We start from the raw sequence: 16,300 nt of genomic DNA on the forward strand, positions 1-16,300 counted from the left end.
TCACTTTACTCAGTAAGCAAAGACAAAAACTCACATTTGAATTAATGGTAGTTCATTCTAATCTATTTTTCAAAGATAGAGCAGCCTAGTTGGGTAAAAAATGGGCGACATTTTGCAATCACTACAGTGTATCAGGCAAAAATGATCACTAGATGCTAATGTTAGCTGTGAAAGTTTGATGAAGAGCAGGGTATTTACTGGGTCTCAAAATTTCTCTCTACAAATTACTTATTACTTACAAAAGGAAAAACAGTAGGTTAGCATCGTATCAACTATTAAATTTCCTGATTTTGATGACTAAATGGTAGCTATATAAATAAATGTCGTTCTTATGAAATACATGATTATTTACAGGAAAAGGGGCAAAATGTCTACATTTTATTCTTAATTCAGAAAAAAATATAATATGCAAATACATGCATATATATATACAGAGAATAAAGGAAATGTGACAAATGTTAAAAATGGTGAATCTGGGAGAAGGGTTTTGCAAGGCAAATCTCTGAACCATTGTTTTCAAATTCTCCCTAAGTTTGAAATTATTTTCAATTAAGAACCTAAAAAAGGAACCCCCCAAAAGTGAATAGGCTGAGGTGGGTTAAGAAGTGAAAAGTGGGGATAAAAAAATGGAAAAGGATGAGACAACAAAAAGACTTGAAACCACGCCTCTGAGGGAGAGGCGAGAGGGGAGAGAGGCAGTGCTCACCTTCTCCTCAGAGAGGAGAGGGTGGTGGGTTTTCAATCTGTCTTGTGAGGGGTAGAGGGGATCCCAGGCCATAAAACTTAGGGGTAAAGAGAAACTTTCAATTACCCGAAGAACAGAAGATGTCTATACATCTACATAAATGGGGAATAGAAGTCAGGGTCTTTCTGTATTTTGTTACATTATAAACTCAAATTAAACTAGGACTGGCCAGACACCTATTTATGCTTCGGAGAAATGGAAAGTCCAAACAACTGATTACACCTAACAACTTCTAAACACTGCTATCGATTACTGCATGAACACTCATCTCTGTGCTAAAATGTAGGGCGAGTTCTACTGGGTCCATAAAACATGAGCTCTGAATGCAGTTTATCTTAAAATTTAATTAACGACTAAAAAGGTCTCCAGAAACAACCAAAAATGTCTGTCACCCCATGAGGCTGGTGAGATTTTTTTTCAATTCAGTTTTATTGAGTATATTCACATATATACAATCATCTGTGGTGTACAATCAAACTGTTCACTAGTACCATCATATAGTTGTGCGTTCACGCACCCAGTCTATTTTTTAACCTTTCCTTATACCAGAAAAAAGCAAAAATAAGAATAAATAAAAGTAAAACAACCAAAATCATCCCTCCACCTCATCCTATTTTTCATATAGTTTTTGTCCCCATTTTTCTACTCATCCATCCATACACTGAATAAAGGAGAGTGATCCACAAGGTTTTCACCAATCACATTGTCACCCCCTTGTAAGCTACATTGTTATAAAATCGTCTTCAAGAGTCAAGGCTACTGGGTTGCAGTTTGACAGTTTCAGGTATTATTTCTCAGCTGGTGAAGATTTTTGCAATCCTAACAAATCTATATGAAATTGCTCCAGAAAATCTAAGATTTTTTCACAGACTTCCTGTTCAATATTATTAGCCAACATAGCTATGTCTCAAGTAATTTCAGTAAGTCCTACTCACTTTAAAAGCAGAGAAAATCAATGCTTTCCCACCCATTTTAAACAGGCAGTAAACTGACCCATATTATTGGAGGCAGGATATAAACGTGTCTTAAGCATTAAGCATACACTTCTACATTACATAGGTGAAGCCAGTATCCAACTACTTCCCAGTCATATGGTTGGAATTAGAGATTCAAAGTAATTCAGTAATATCTGCTGTCTTGGCTATGCCATGATGTCTTTTACACTCAAAGATCAAGATAAAGGAGAAATTAAGCCTAGTCTTTGCCCTACAAAATCTGATATAATCATGGCTCTGAGTGGACTTTTCAGTGTGCCCAGAACAGGTGATGTGATTTTACTAATCTTTATTAATCAAGCTACATTTTTATTATAGCTCTAACTGCTTTAAAAACACACCTAATTCCTGCCTTGAAAAAATCAGAATAGGCTCTAAATTTTTAAAATTTCCCAATCTACCTTTCAAGAAATTAAGTGAAAGAGACAAAAGCTATAAGTGAAATTTACTGTGGGTAGGACAAGTACCAATACACATTTTATTTTTTTAATTACCAAGGAAGAAAAATTGGGAATACACCAGAGAACAACCAATTATTTATTTACATGCAAAATTCAAACTACATTAATAAAAAATATAGCAGTTTCAGTCTCTCTTTTTTTTTCACAAACCTTTTGCTTACTTTAGCCATTAAGTAATAAAGCTGACAAATATGTCTTTTTCCTTCCACCATATGTATGTTTCAATGGGATAAGAAGGAAAAGTCAAGGGGTGGAAGAAGACAGAGTAACTTGGAGACATGCCAACTTTTCTCCATTTGAGACAGCAAGTTTCTTGAAAACTTGGCATCAGTTACTGAAAATGGATATAAAAGCTATTCACAGCCTAAGAATCTAAGATTTTCAGTTTTCAGATATTCATTTAGAGAATACATTTTGGGTTAAAAGGGAAAACATACACTCATGGGGTGGGGGTGCGGGGATGATGACAAATACCCAACATCCAAACTAATTTTACAGTACGAGATCAACAATAACAGAAAATGGCAACTTCCAGGCATGAAGGCATGTGATGGTTAGGTTCATGTGTCAACTTGGCCAGGTGACCCAGCTGTCTGGTCAAGCAAACACTGGCCTAACAATTGCTGTGAGGACATCTGAGGCTGCTTAATAAACCAATAAGCTGGTTTACTAAATCATCAGTCAATTGACTGCAGCTGTGACTGATGACTCATCAAAGGCTGTGCCTTCCACAATGAGAGAATGCAATTGGCTGGATTTAATCCAATTAATCAGTTGAAGACTTATAAGCAAGACAGATAGAGGACCTTCACTTCTTCTTCAGCTGCCCAGTGAAGCATTTCCTGAGGATCGTCGAAGTTGCCAGTTCGTTTCCTGAGGAGTTCATCGAACACGTTCGTCGAAGATCCCAGTTCATTTCCTGAGGAGTTCGTCAAAGTGGCCGGTTCGTTTCCTGAGGAGTTCATCGGACATCTTCCTTGGAGTTGACAGTTTGTTGACGGCTCTACAGATTTTGGACTCGTGCATACCCACAGTTGCGTGAGTCACTTTTACAATTTGATAATCAGAGACACCTTTCATTGATTCTGTTTCCCTAGAGAACCCTAACTAATACAAGGCATAATCATTTCCAGAGACCATGAAAAAGCTTTGATCAATTTTAGTTTTATTAAACTTCTAATTCCTAAGAAAAATTTGGTACCCTTGGGAAAGAAAGAGTGTCATCTCTGCTTCCATTTAAGACCCTAATATTTAAACAGACATTGCCACTGAAAGAACTATGATATCCTAAAGCCAGGGGGGTAATACTAAAAACCTTTAGGACCACAAAACAAAGTTAGGCTAAAATAAAACTGCACTCTATTTCCAGGGGCTTAAATTAAATGTCCTTGGCAATTTATATTTTGTAAAACTAACTCTGAGGAACCTGTAAAACCTGGGAGCGCCACATATTTGCACATATATTTCCAATCAAACAGTATGAAGCACCCTGATGAAGGCAGGGTCAAAAGACATAATAGTACCCATGAGTAATAAAGGGTGATGCACTACCCCTGAAAGAAAAGGACACAAAATAAAACGTTAAAAGGACCATTAAATCTCCTATAGATCTGTGTTAACAAAAATACTGCCTACATCGTAGACAGTTACAAAATTATAGAATTATTCATATCTGTTTTCTGAAAATGTGAACCGATGCTCCCTTTTGGAAAAAAAGGAGATGAATACAGTGGAAAGACAGCCTTAATAATAAAAGTTGCTGACAATTACCTTTCAAGGGAGAGAACAGATCTTGGCAGTAGAGGATGGGCTCACTCATGTTAACGTGAGGCTTTCCAATGGAGGTAGGCAGGATGTTTTAAGAATTTCTTAAATGTGCTGTATTAAAATTCAATACCTATTAATCATCTTTCATTTAGGTTAGTTGTATTAATCTCTGCATTTGGATTAGTAATTCTACCATCTCTCTCTACAATCAAATATAAAGGGCAGGCAGTATCTTTTATGATATCTCTCAATTGTTATTTTTGGCATATCCTGGTGTCAGTTGGAAAAGCCAAAGTAAATAGTGGAAAAGCAGTTTATCCTCAGAATATCCTGCAGAGCTAAACAAGCAACCAGATTAGAATTCTTCTTATGCAACAAGTTGATAAGAAATAACAATCTGCCCAACTTCTGAAATAGTATTTTATAATAAATTTTCTTGCTTTTAATTATTTTAAACAGACAGAAGTACCAAGTATGAGAAGTACTAGTACTAAAAATGATACTTACTAACAAAAAGTGCCTTCTGTAAGCAAAAAAATAATACTGTTTTAACACTGTTTGGGAGACAGTCACACAGTTTTAACTGGACATTACACAAAGTATTCTTGGTCTTGAATGAAGTAAGTGGTATTATCAGACCGGCTGGGCCAGCTCATGGGTCAGGAAGGTAGCATGGGGTTGTGGGAAGAACACTGGTCTGAGACCCAGGAGTCTGGGCTGCTGAGCCTAGCATCGCCCTTCACTAAGCACCGACTTCCTGCAGCTGGGAACTACCTCCTGTTCTCTGCAATAAGAGCGGGTTGGTCTATATTGGTGAAGCAGATTTACTCCAAGAGAAACACAAAGTCCAAATTCTTAAATGCAGGAAGATTTATCTGAGGCCAAACAAACAAGCAAACAAAACAAAACCAAAGAAAAGTACCATAGGAATTATTTTACAAGTGTACACAGATACTGTTAAGACAAATGAAATAAGAATTCATAGTAGCTAGCGGTCATGTGTTTTTTTTAACAAAAGGACACTAATTAGGGAAACAAAATTTACTGATACTTAAAAAGGGTTCTCCGGGTGGAGAGTTTCTGTTTGAGGTGATGAAAAATTAGGGGTAATGGGCTGGGTAACCTTAGCACAATATAGTCATTGTAATTAATACTACTGAATTGTAAACTTAGATGTCATTAAAATGGGAAATTTTGAGTCATATATTTGTTACTACAATAAAAAGTTTAAAACTTAACAAAAAAAGGCACCGCACTACTAATGCCACTGCTAATTCAGGGCAAGGGTCAGCCAGTATAACTCTCAGTGGCAGAAGCCACTATCTACTTTGCAAAGTCAATGAACACCCTGTTAGCTCAGGAAGCTCCCTAGGAAAGAGGAGGTAAGGGTAGGTGCCGCTTCAGGGACCATCTGGGAAGTACAACCATGGGAGCAACGAAGACTATCCAAGGCCAGGGTTGTCCCGTCGATTTAAACCTCAGTCCTGCTGTTTGACCAAAGTTGAGATTTTATACAAATTTGGACCTACAGTTTTCTCGCTTTCAAAATGGAATGAACATCAGATTGTTGTGGAGATTAAATGGGTTAAAAGTAACAGAATGCCTGGGCACAAAGTAAATGTTCTATATTAATTTACTTCCTTAATAAATGGCTAACTGTTTGAGTTTTCAATGACTCACCTTAGAAACAATAAAAACAAAATGACTCAAACCCTTTACAGAGCAGCAGCTTTTAATTTAAAATTTTTAAATTTAAATTTAATCTTTTAATGTATTCAACATCTTTACTGATTAACATCCATGGATGAAAATTATAGATCTTCTCCAGAAAAAATGCACATATATGTTAATACTTTGCAAGCAATTTCAGGAAGTTCACAGACCCTTGTAAACTCAAAGAGACCCACTAGGGGCCTATGGACCACATTAAGAATTGTTGAGAAACCTAATAAATATTTAAAACCAATGTTGGAATAATTTAAAAGTCTTACATGATAACAGATAACACTTAATGAATGCTTACTATATGCTACGTACTGTGCTGAACAATTTAGTGAACTATTTCATTTAATCTTTGCAACAACTCTTTGAGGTAAGGTGGCAATACCATTACTGATTTAACAAGTGAGAAAACTAAGGGTTACAAGGGTTAATTATTTAGTTCATGTCACACAAGAAAACGTCAAGAGAAGAAAATGTTCCCTAAAGTATAATGCACTAAAAATAAAGCTACTGGTAAAAAAAATTTACTGAAATAAAACGGCTTAATCTACTTTTATAGTACTATCTGATTTATATGTGTTAGCCACTCAACAGAGGTCTTAAACACACAAAAAGACATAAAAACCCTAAACAACTAAATACTAACTAGCCCTTGACCTCCCAGTGAGGAGTATAGACAGAGCCACCAGGAGTACCAGCCAGAAGAGCCACAGACTTTACAATGGACCCAAATGTGTGTTTTAACTCCCTTTAAATGGCTGCACCTCTGCTGTTTTGGACAGAAAGTCTGCTATGTTGCCATGTAGTCTGTATTTAAACAACCTGACACTGCAAGCAGTTGAGGGGAAAAATCACCTCTGCCCAGTCTAGGCAGGATCTGGGCAAGGTTTTCTTTGCTTCTTACCCTCTTACCACCCCCACACTGCCAATAAGCTAGAAAATATCCAAGCCAACAGGTTCCTGGTAACAAGTAAAAATGTTGCCTTCCCAGTTATTTTTAAAAATGAACAGACAAGGTAAATTTATAAAAGTTAAATCTTTTGAATATATGCCATCACTAGTATAGAAACAAAGACCACAAACATATACCTGAACATACAAAAAAAGTTAAATTATGATGCCATCAGTGCTATACTATGAAAACTAAATTAACAAAAATAGTCCATTAGGGAAGGCATCTGGTGTATCATGGCAAAAAGCATTAATGATATTGTCTGCAACCTGAAATCAATTTCCCCCCTAGAAGCTCTCTCATTACACTGTATTAGAACCGTGTGCCGGCAGGATTTATGAGTGTTATGCACATGCAGATCTGTGCCAACTGGATCCAATTCAGATCCAGCTAAAATGACTCTGGCAGCACAAAGCATTCTGAAGAAGAATCAATAAAGTCAGCTTTATGTAACATCATCTTGACTGAAAGAAGATTCATCATCTTACTACAGAATCCTTTCAAAGCTACATATGGCGGAACCCAAATACTTTTACTGCTAAAAAAATAATTACTGGTTATCACTAATGCTAATATAAACGTCATTTAAAAATATCAATGTTATTATGGTAAAATTTAAAATCCGTGCAGTAAAATTGTGGTAAATCAGTCTAACAATGACAATTCATATTGACTAGATTAGAGAATAAAGCAAGAAATATCAGCCTGAAAGACAGAAACCATTTCTAAGATATATATAGAACCGTAATAGATGGTAATTTGTTACCATCTAAAGCTGAAGTTTTAGAAGCAAGTAGCACTATTTATGTTGAGACTCTGCTGTTTGTCCCTTAAGATGTCAATGTATCTCTCCAGGAATTAAAACTAGACTTTTATCACCTGCATTGGTTTTATCTCCCATTGTAAATGGTATTTCAAGAACTCAAAAAATTTCCATAATATGAACCTTTTTTCTGATCTAATTCTTGATAAATATACTGGCAGCTATCTAAACATGGTATTATTGTTGTTACAATCATTCCTGATTCTGCTACAATTATTAAAATTCCATCTCCATGGTCTTGGTCTTCTTCACCTGGATGGTGGCCCTAACCTCCTAACTGAAGGTTAGGTCTTCCTCATTCCATGCTTCATAATGCTGCCCAGTGAATATTCATAAGCAGTGGTTTGCAAGTCTGCTTGTTTGGGGGTAGGGGTTGGGATAAACACACCTACAAGGGCTCTTTTTATCACATAAACTCTTATTCGTCTAACCTGTATAATCTTCTGTTATCTGGCCCCATTTTACATCTTCACCTCTGCCTCCCAAGATCCACTAACCCCTGGTCTTCATTGACATCCTACAGATCATCTACTCACAACATGCCACACTCATGGCCTAGGTTGCTTATAGGGACAGGTAGACATGTACACCGGAAAGCCTTCTCTACTTGGCCTATTCGCATCTTAACGATATGTCAAAAGCATGCCCAGCTCCTCAAAGCCTATCTTCACAGAACTTCCCAATTGCTATAGTCCATTTGGAGCACTTTCTTTTCTTAGTTCTAAGATATTAATATTCCATACTGTAATATAACAATTCACTTGATATTGACAGTATTTTGTATTTTATATGCATTTGGAGGGGTATGGCTATTATATTGTACTATCTTCGAATTGTTTCCACAGTACAAGTTTGAACCTGACAATGAGATTACATACAACAAGACAGAGAGGTCTTAATCTTTAGTGATTACTGACAGTTAAACATGTCCTTCAGGAAAACTTTACCAATAAATCCTCTTAAAGGAAGGAAAAGGAATACAAGTGTATGCAGAGATTTCAGAAAAGGTATATACAGAGCTGTCATAAAAGGTGAGCTATACCAAACAACCTGTATTATTGATCACCAACACTGGCACCAGGATCCTGTCTTCTAAGGGATAAAGCACTAAAGTCATTTCATCTTGCTGCATCTCATACACCCTACCTCATTACCAGGTAACAGAGGAATTAAGCACATCTGTGAGAAGTATAGCTATACCCCAATTTAAGCATTTTGAAGTGTTTATTCGATATCTAGAATTATAGAAAAGCCTCACTATTACTGAGCAATATACTGTGGAACATCACCTAAAAGACATCACCCAAAACAGTTTAGATTCATGGGCCATAAGTCCCAATGAGTCTGGGGAAATTAACATTCCACATTTGGACTCAAACTTACCCCCTTTTTCCCCCATTTCAGTTGCCAACATCCATACTCGCTGCTGATTGCCAGCTCCTGCTCCATGCAGCAGCCCAGCATGCTCTCTGCTGGTGCCAAAATACCCTACCACCAAACCCCACTAACTTCTGGAACTGTCCTAGAGGGGTAAGGCAAGTCCCGTATTTTCCTTCCTCTGTGCAAGTATGTACTTGTTACTCCTTTAAAAACACATACAATACAGCACATTTTTAAAGGGGCTCTGGGGAGGGAGGTAATATTCCTATTTTATACCCTATGGGATATAAAATATTGATAGCTTTTAAAAACGGGATTCTCCTTACCCCTACAGGCCCTCTCCCGGCTTCAGAAAGATGTTGTGGTGGCTGTGATGCCACCGGCAGAGAGCATGCTGGGGGGTCACACAAAGCAGGAGTTGGAGATCTGCAACAGGCCTGGGAGTTGTGGACCTAAAAAAGAAAAAAGTTTTAAGTTAACGTGCCCAATGTCCCCTCATACCCTGGTTATTAGGGGCACTCAGCACACAAGTAGGTATCTGCAAAAATCCTTTAGCAGATGGCCTCTGAAATCTCAGGTAACTAGTCTGTTCTACCACTAACATTAACATTTCTGCATTAATCAAAACTGTTTCCTTATTTCAGGGTGAACAAACATATGACCCTCTGACTCCACACTTTAATCTGGATCCTATTAAAAAGCAGTATGGTGTGTGCCCCTCAAAATAACCAAGTTAAACTGTGACAATTCAAGGCCAAACATTCTTTTCTTATAAGAAAAACAAAAAATCAGTAGTGTTGGATAAACACAACTGTAAAATGAACCACAAGTGGACAAACAGAGCTTTCATTAGAGTTTCTAAGGAGAGATACTGGAGACATTAGACATGTCCGAAACAAGGAAACATCAGCCTCTGCCATTTCTTCAAGTCCTTGTTTAGTTTTGTAAAGCTGAAGACCAGGTAAAGAGACAAAAGCTCAACATCAGAGAACAAAAGAAACCATTAAAATGAGTTTTACTTTTCTCACAGTGCCTACAATGTAAGTACAATGAATAAGGCACAGAGTGTAAAGTTCAAGAAAGATATTACTTCTTTTAGAGATTAAAAAAGTATCACATCTTTTAAAAAGAATCCTTGAAAACATTTAATACAAACAAAAATACATACATAAATAAAAGATTAGAAAGCAACTTATGAAAGCCAGCACAGTTCTTGTAAGTAGGACAAAAAATACCTCAGATTAAAGTTTGAAGATGTTCTCTTTCAAATATTCTACAGAGCATATGGCATTTTTAAAAAACCTAACCAATCCAATATCATGTGGTTTTAAAAAACTAAAATGACCATAAAATCTAAATACTTTTAATCTCTGTTCTTAAAGTTGTTTAAAAATTACAGATAAGTAAACATTTTACTATTAAATCATGTTTAAGGAGTCACTCCCTAACAACTTTCTGTATACCAAAGATTTGATATGCCCCATTAACTCAAAATTTGATGGTGAATATATCTTTTAGAGCCAAAAATAAAGACACCACTCCCCCCCACACACACACACACACAGAAAAAGCTAATACTGGTAATGTCTTTATCATGACTGTTTTCTTTTTAATTTCTCTAAAGACCACCTTCTAGAGTACATCATGCCTACATGGTAAGCTTTCTGTGCAGCCAATCTCTGACTCCCACAGCTTCAGTGACAGTATATGACGACAACAAGGGTTCAGAGCCATAATCGTCGCCACCACACACCTCCCTCCTCCCCCTACCAGCACTGCAAATTCCAAATTAAAGATTCAGTTGTGCACTGGAATGTACAGCACACTCAATATTTTTTTACTACAAGCATCAAAACAAAAATGATTTTCTGGTTAATCTCCTGAACTAAGAATTCAATTATTTTCACCATTCAAATCCTTAAAAACATTCATTCTAAGCAAGGGTTTTAAATAAAAACACCCAGTAAAGCATTACTAAGCACCTTGACATTATTTTTAAAATGTAAATAGTTCAAATAATTATTAAAACCGTTTAAGAATTAAAAAATGCATCATTTCCAAGCATGCCATTGTTCTCATGAATTAGAAAATGTTTTGACAGCATCTCAGATTCTTTCATTTTCTGTCAGTTCTTCTAGTGGTTTTTTCTTGAACTATTTTCATTTGATCTTGTGTTTTTAACACAAGCATCCACTTACACATTCAAACGACAAATTTCCAGTTCTAAGGAATCAAGTTTAAACGATAACAACTTTACCAATATTCTTGTATGGCAGATCTTTGCAAAATATCAGACTGTCTCAAACTTTCTTTTCTTAAGCTCCTTTAAAAAAAAACAAGTTAGAATACCTATAGAGTTTTCTGCATTGAAGAAATTTTACATATAGAGAACAGTTTTAGCAAATAACATTGTAAATCAATATTCTATGGAAATAAATAGAAATAAAACTTATTTGAATGATTTCTTAAATACAGAATCCTAAAATCCAATTAAATTAGGAGAAAATGAATTAACTACCTTCACAGTAATCGTGAACCATTAAAACTTTAAATCCCACATGTGCTATCATGACTGTCAGCCACAAGCAAAAACAGACTGCCAAGAAGCTGAGTAAATGGGGCCAGTGAGATGCTCTGAGAGTATTTATTCCCAAGGTCTCATTCTGATTTCCACTTACAATAATACCAACCTCCCCATTTATAAACCGGCCTCCGCCTCAGACAGAAAGGAAGCAATGGTTCAAAAAAAGTCAACATCATTGCTCCATTATTAGAGGAGAGAAGGGAAAGATGATACCCGACAACATCTCATCTGAGTCTGTCCCTCAAACCCAGGGATAAGGGATTTCATCCTACTCTTGCCTTTTAAAGGATTGAATAAAATTATAAACTTCATTTACATTTAAAAAGGAAATTTAATCCTAACCCACAATACCACAGATAAACTAGTGCTCTACTGTAGCTTATTTCAATGCTTACAGATAGCAACAAATGCCTTTATTTAAAATAAAGGGTGTGTGTGTGTGTGTGTGTGTGTGTGTGGCCTCCAGAAGAATATTCTTGCACCAAATCAGTATAAAGCACATCATTTATTGATTAGAAACCAACTGTATAAGAAGAGCACTATCACGTTGATATGTTCTTAACAGAGGAAAACAACCAACTAAACAGAGAGGAACTCCTTTTAAATAACTGTCTCAGCTCTACATTCAATTATGTCTTTAAGCAATGCTTAAGTCTTCACTCTACAAACTGAAAACATTTGATAACAAACATTAAAGTTTTCACTTCATTATTCAACACCATAACTCAAGTCCAGGGCAGGATTGACCTTATTACGAGGGAAAGAACTAAGAGGATAAATGGAAAAAAGAACTATATAGAACATAATATTCAATTCAGCAGGTCTAATTTGAGAGATTATGGGGCGGCAAAGAGGGGACCACCGTTTCACGCAGAAATGAATCATCACATGGTAAGGTGTTCTTCGTTAACAGCATTCTCTGGGATGTTCACATATATACTAAGCTCTCATTTATCTTTGCTAAAAATAAGTTACATAGAAAATTCAAAATAGAATATAATGACACTAAAAAATATCTTATATGACTTTGGCTACATTTAAACTTACTAAAGAAAATAAGAAACTAACTTTTGAAGTATCTAAAAAGGAATAGAGTTTTGTTATTTAAGTACATAAAACACTACATACTGCAGGCTAACCAAAGGCAAGCTAGCAAGTCTTTCTGGCTAATTTTAAAACAGAAGATTAATATGTAGTTAATGAATGCACTGTAGCAAAAAACTGCTAAACTTTTTTAAAACATTATCCAGTGAATTTTTTCCACTGAAATATTACTTCATTCAGCATTCAATAAATATTTATTGCAGACCTTATATGGGCCAAACAATGTTCTCTAAGTACACAATATACATTAAGGAATAAAACTGACATGGGATCTGACCTTACAAAGTTTAATTTGAGAGTGCAACTCATCATCATCATCACCATCATCATCATCATCATCATTCTACAGGCCAGGCACTGAGCATACACTTTGTAGGCTTGATTTTTTAATCTGAAAAAAACTTAACTGGTAAAGTCAGTGCTTTACACCTCAACTTCATAGGCAAAGAAAAGTGAAGTTAAGAAGGTTAAAGTGTTTTGCCCACGACCATGTAAGATAACTACTGACTGAACAGGAGTGTGAACACACAAAACCCGAGGTCAAAATCCAAGTTCTCAACCTGCGCACTCTACAGTTCCTCATCTCAGTCTAGAATAACATATTCCAAGTTCTGAATTAGCCATGTTCAAATTAATGTGGATTTCCTGACTTCCCCCTCAAAGCTTTTAATACAAGATGTAACAAATCATGCTTTGATTAGCCTAATATTAAAATGAATGCCCATTTCCTGAATGCCTATACACCACACATTCTGTGCCCAGTGGTCACAAAAGCTCAGATCAAATAATCGTGGAGGATAAGGCATAAATCTGATAATTAACTCAGTGTGTATATACGTATGTGTGCCCAAAGAGCATATGTTAATGAAGTCTCACATAATGGTATCTTCCAGTATTATCTATATAAAGGTCTCTAACAAAAATTAAGAAGATATACCTATCTTCAGTAGGTTGTCAATTTCAAGGAGGAAATACAGATTCTTGTTGCTTTTAATCCATCTCTGAGAAATAAATTTGGTGGAGAAAAGGCAATTTTAATGGTAGAAGGAAGCTAAACTAAAGCTAATTCTCTGTAGCCCTTCTTCTGCTACACTATCAGGCAAGGGCAAGAATAAAAGCTAATGGGTTGATGGTCAGCTTCTGGAATAGGGTTATGGATACAGAAAAGGTTCAGAAAAAAATTTCAAATGTTCCTCCAAGCAGCTGCTCATTTTTGACAATGGAATAAAGAGAGGGATATGGTATTAAATCCTGAAAAACTTGGCCCCCACATTCACCATGTAATGGAGACACACTTGATTTTTTTAGAGTTCCCAGAGTATTTATTTTTCTGTCAAGGCTGTTCACAACTAAATGTGCTATACTCACCCACCAGCATCTCTCTCTCTCTCTCTCCCAGCCGCCCCCCCACACACACCCCCCACACACTCTGACATGCTGTGTGCTCTGGGATGGAGGGGCTGTGGTTTGAACATTCATCAACTGATAGTGCCAACAAGCCAGATAACTAGTGGGATACATCCTTAGCTACTCCACATTCACAATCAGCACTTAGAATGAGTGCTGGTAGAGATTGTCAATGACACAACAGCACATTCATCCATGCGGAGTCATAGCAGTATGTTAAGCCCAGGTAAAAATCAACTGAAAACATCAATATATCCCTAATGATATATCCCTGACTCTAAAAAAGCTCTAGACCAGTTTTAATTTTAAGGACAATTTTCCCAGTTTTAATAAACCAAGCAGCAATCCAAATGAATCACTGGTATTTACAAGGAATAATATTTCTAATAATCATATATCCGTTCTGCAAACTCATTTGGCTAAGTAACAGCTGAACTAAAACCATACTTTTATTCTGTTTTATGATGACAGTAATTCACTAGGCATCCACACAAAATGCCCTTGTAGAACAAAAAGAAATGGCTTTAGACGACTTCTCTGTGAAGAAAGAACTAGGTGTGAACTACTACTACTACTATTGCAACCAGACAAGGAACTCCTCAGTGTTATACGAAATGGAAATTATTAATCTCAGTGATCTTCTTGTTAGTATTCTCAGACTCCATGATTATTTCTAGATAACAAACTGTTATAATGCTTCTTAAGGCCTGAATTTCTATAAAAATGCAATTTTATTGTTTTAGGAAAGAAATCTTCCGTTTAAGACAGAGTGGACTGGCTTCCTCCATGCCAATTCTCTTCAAAGTGTTCTCCAAAGGAGACTGACATCCAATAACAATGTCACAAGTTGTCTGTCCAATCAGAAGAAAGTGAGGGAAGGAATTACATCTTACACTTCTTCACTTCCCCTTATGGTGCTGAATTCAATAGAAAACACAAGGTAGGTTTTCAATAAATACCTGTCGAAGACATCCATTATAGCCCAAAACATTCCTAATTGCGTTCTGGGATTTTAATGCTCCCTGATACTTACTCATTCAGGAGTTAAACCCTTAAAGCAGACTAGGTCACACACTGACCCAGAAAAGCTATGGAAGGGCAGAAGAAGAAAGGGTTGAAAATGTTATACCAGGCTAAATCTTTCAGTTGCAATTAATAGGTATAGATAGAATCAAGCTAGTCAAAATAAAGTGGCCTTTACTGAGAGGAAACAACAGGATAACCAAAGACTCCAAGGAAAAGAAGCGTGCAATGCAGCAGGCCTCAGAAGAACTCAAGGAAAGGATGGCTGTGCATTCGCTTTCAGTCCCTTTAGTCCTTTTACTGCTCTCTGCACTGATGCTCCATTCCTCTACTTTTCCTAATTTCCCACCCTATCATGTCAGTTTGCCTATGACGTCTTTATGGCTGCCCAAGCCTCACTACATTGGGGGCAATTCTTGATTTAACCTTTCAGCTTTTACCCTTTGCTACCTGCCTCAGTCTCTCAGTTTCCCAAACCAAATTCTAAGAAATTTGGCTCAACTATTTTCAAGCCAGCTCACAAAAACAGATTTCCATTCCATCTTATTAGTCTCTCAAAGTGCTGAAGATTTTGCCAGCTAATTTATAAGGTATAAAGCTGCCTTATTGAACTGACAATTCCTCTTCCTGCTTCTAACCATACACTGTCTGTAAATCCATTATACCTCTCTCACCCCTCACCTTTAACTACCTGTTCCAGAAATACTTTCGTCATTGAATTCAAACAAACCCAGATCTCCCAGTTTGTAAATAAACCCAACCAAATGAAAACTTTCTAAAAGAATGAAAACTTCCTAATAGAACACAACATTCACTTCCCTTAAAAAAGCTACTTTTAAAAAACTCAGCTGTTAGGAACTTAATTACTTCCCAATATCATAGCTTCCACCTTCCTCTGTGAAACCTGGTGTTCTGAATGCATTTGCCTATGTGGGATGGTAGTGGCTTGATGTGTTTTGATGGCTAATCGTTAATAAAGCAGAAGCCATGGATCCCATCCCCACAGTCAAGATGATTCTATAAACTATCATCAAAACAGGGGCGCTATTTAATAGTTTGGCAGGTCAACAAACATAAACCAGGACAAAAGTGGCTATGTTCTATAACCACCAGACTCAGATTCTAAAGGGCTGCAGTAGCAAAGCCTAGACAATATTCAGGTCCCATAAAATCTAAGGACCCTTCTCATTTCAGATAGGACCAGTTCATGAAATGTTGCCCAAGATCCTCAGTTCAATGAAATGGCATTACGCTTGTCTTGGTGACTGGTATTAGAGTCTCCCCAATCCCACTGTTCAATCCACTAGCTTTTGTTGTGTTTAACATTATAATTTAAC

The 16,300-nt window shown here is 36.6% G+C and overlaps 1 protein-coding gene across 8 annotated transcripts in view; it reads right to left on the reverse strand.

Moving 5' to 3' along the window:
- The window catches only part of RERE (arginine-glutamic acid dipeptide repeats), a 771,648-nt gene that overhangs the window by 415,722 nt on the left and 339,626 nt on the right, over positions 1-16,300 (reverse strand). For 5 of the 8 annotated variants that reach the window (XM_037828609.1, XM_037828611.1, XM_037828612.1 and 2 more), the window contains exon 4: positions 9,172-9,297. The exons of 1 other annotated variant lie outside the window; for it this stretch is intronic. In XM_037828609.1, coding sequence (XP_037684537.1) covers positions 9,172-9,297 — 126 coding nt within the window. Of the gene's footprint in view, positions 1-9,171; positions 9,298-11,102; positions 11,169-12,810; positions 12,925-16,300 lie in introns of all 8 variants that reach the window. 2 more of the 8 variants (XM_037828614.1, XM_037828615.1) reach the window with 2 other exon arrangements.

Source organism: Choloepus didactylus, chromosome 2, assembly GCF_015220235.1.
Source record: "Choloepus didactylus isolate mChoDid1 chromosome 2, mChoDid1.pri, whole genome shotgun sequence".
NCBI classification, from domain to species: Eukaryota; Metazoa; Chordata; class Mammalia; order Pilosa; family Megalonychidae; genus Choloepus; species Choloepus didactylus.